Below are 1,477 nucleotides of genomic sequence, written 5' to 3' on the forward strand. Positions count from 1 at the left end.
ATATATATCTCAAGTGTAATTTGAATTTACCTCTGTTTCTGTGAATAGGAGGTGAGGCCCCAGGGTATGCTTCAGGTATGACTACCTTAAACCACACTGGTATGAGTCACACAATTTTCCGATTGCTGGGCATCCCTGGACTAGAGAACCAGCACATATGGATTTCTATCCCTTTTGCCATTTCCTATGTCACTGCACTACTTGGGAACAGCCTGCTCATCTTCATTATCCTCACAAGGTGCAGCCTCCATGAACCCATGTACCTCTTTTTCTGCATGCTGTCGATAGCAGACATTGTCCTGTCCACCTGCATAGTACCTCAGGCCTTGGCAATTTTCTGGTTCCATGCTGGGAAGATCTCCTTGGACTGCTGCATCACTCAGGTCTTCTTCATCACTTCCACCTTTATCTCTGAGTCAGGGATCTTGCTGGTGATGGCATTTGACCGCTACATTGCCATATGCTACCCACTGAGATACACCACTATTCTTACATATGCCCTGATTGGGAAAATTGGTTTAACCATCTTTCTAAGAGGTTATGGCACAGTTTTACCCATAGTATTTCTTCTGAAAAGACTGACTTTCTGCAGAAGTAACATCCTCCCAAACATTGCTTGTAAGCACATTGTCTTGGCTCGTATTTCTTGTGATGATATCCAAGTAAACATATGGTATGGGTTTTTTGTATTAATGTCAACCTTGGTCTTAGATGTAATGCTTATTTTTGTTTCTTATGTGCTCATTCTCCATGCTGTCTTCCATATGCCTTCCCAAAACACTCGTCACAAAGCTCTGAATACCTGTGGTGCCCACGTCTGTGTCATCATCCTCTTTTATGGGCCTGGGATCTTCTCAGTCCTCACTCAGCGGTTTGGACACCACATCTCACCCCATATCCATGTCCTGTTGGCCAGTGCATATATCCTTGTTCCACCTACGCTGAATCCCATAATTTATGGGATTAAGACCAAACAGATCCGGGACCAGGTGGTTCATGTGTTCTTTACAAAGCAGACCTGACTGTGACCATTGATTATTCTCAGTAGCTCCATGCTTTACATGAGGTTTAGCTTCCAGATGTAGAAAAATTGAGCTGATATGGTAGTCAAATGGCTTCATGTGTTGGTGTCTCTAGAACAACCACATCGGGGAAGTTTTAGTTCATGTTTCTTCCAAGGCTTTTTTTTTGGTCATTAGATATCTGTGTCTTTGAGAACTTAATTTGCTCTTTCTCATCCATAGAATTGAGAACTGGACCAGTTCAGCTTTTAAAGTTACTCTTATCCCTATAACACTACTGGAGGTTGGAATAAGATGAACTGGAGACCAAGGATTTTCCTGGATAATTGCTAAACTATATTTTTCCTGATGTTTTTAAAACTTTGAATAGTTGTCCTTGTTTTATGCCTTTCATTAGGATATCTCTTTAGCCATTGTCTTCTATGCCATCCATGTCTTTAAATATTTGCTTTTTA

At 41.4% G+C, this 1,477-nt stretch overlaps 1 protein-coding gene across 1 annotated transcript; it reads left to right on the plus strand.

Moving 5' to 3' along the window:
• Positions 1–77: 77 nt before the first annotated feature.
• Positions 78–1,022, plus strand: LOC103197184 (olfactory receptor 52B4-like). Its single transcript, XM_007941058.1, has one exon. The coding sequence runs from the start codon at positions 78–80 to the stop codon at positions 1,020–1,022; it is 945 nt and encodes a 314-aa protein (XP_007939249.1).
• The last annotated feature ends 455 nt before the right edge of the window (positions 1,023–1,477 follow it).

Source organism: Orycteropus afer, unplaced genomic scaffold (genome assembly GCF_000298275.1).
Source record: "Orycteropus afer afer isolate SDZICR_OR568_19922 unplaced genomic scaffold, OryAfe1.0 scaffold00074, whole genome shotgun sequence".
In the NCBI taxonomy this organism is placed as follows: domain Eukaryota; kingdom Metazoa; phylum Chordata; class Mammalia; order Tubulidentata; family Orycteropodidae; genus Orycteropus; species Orycteropus afer.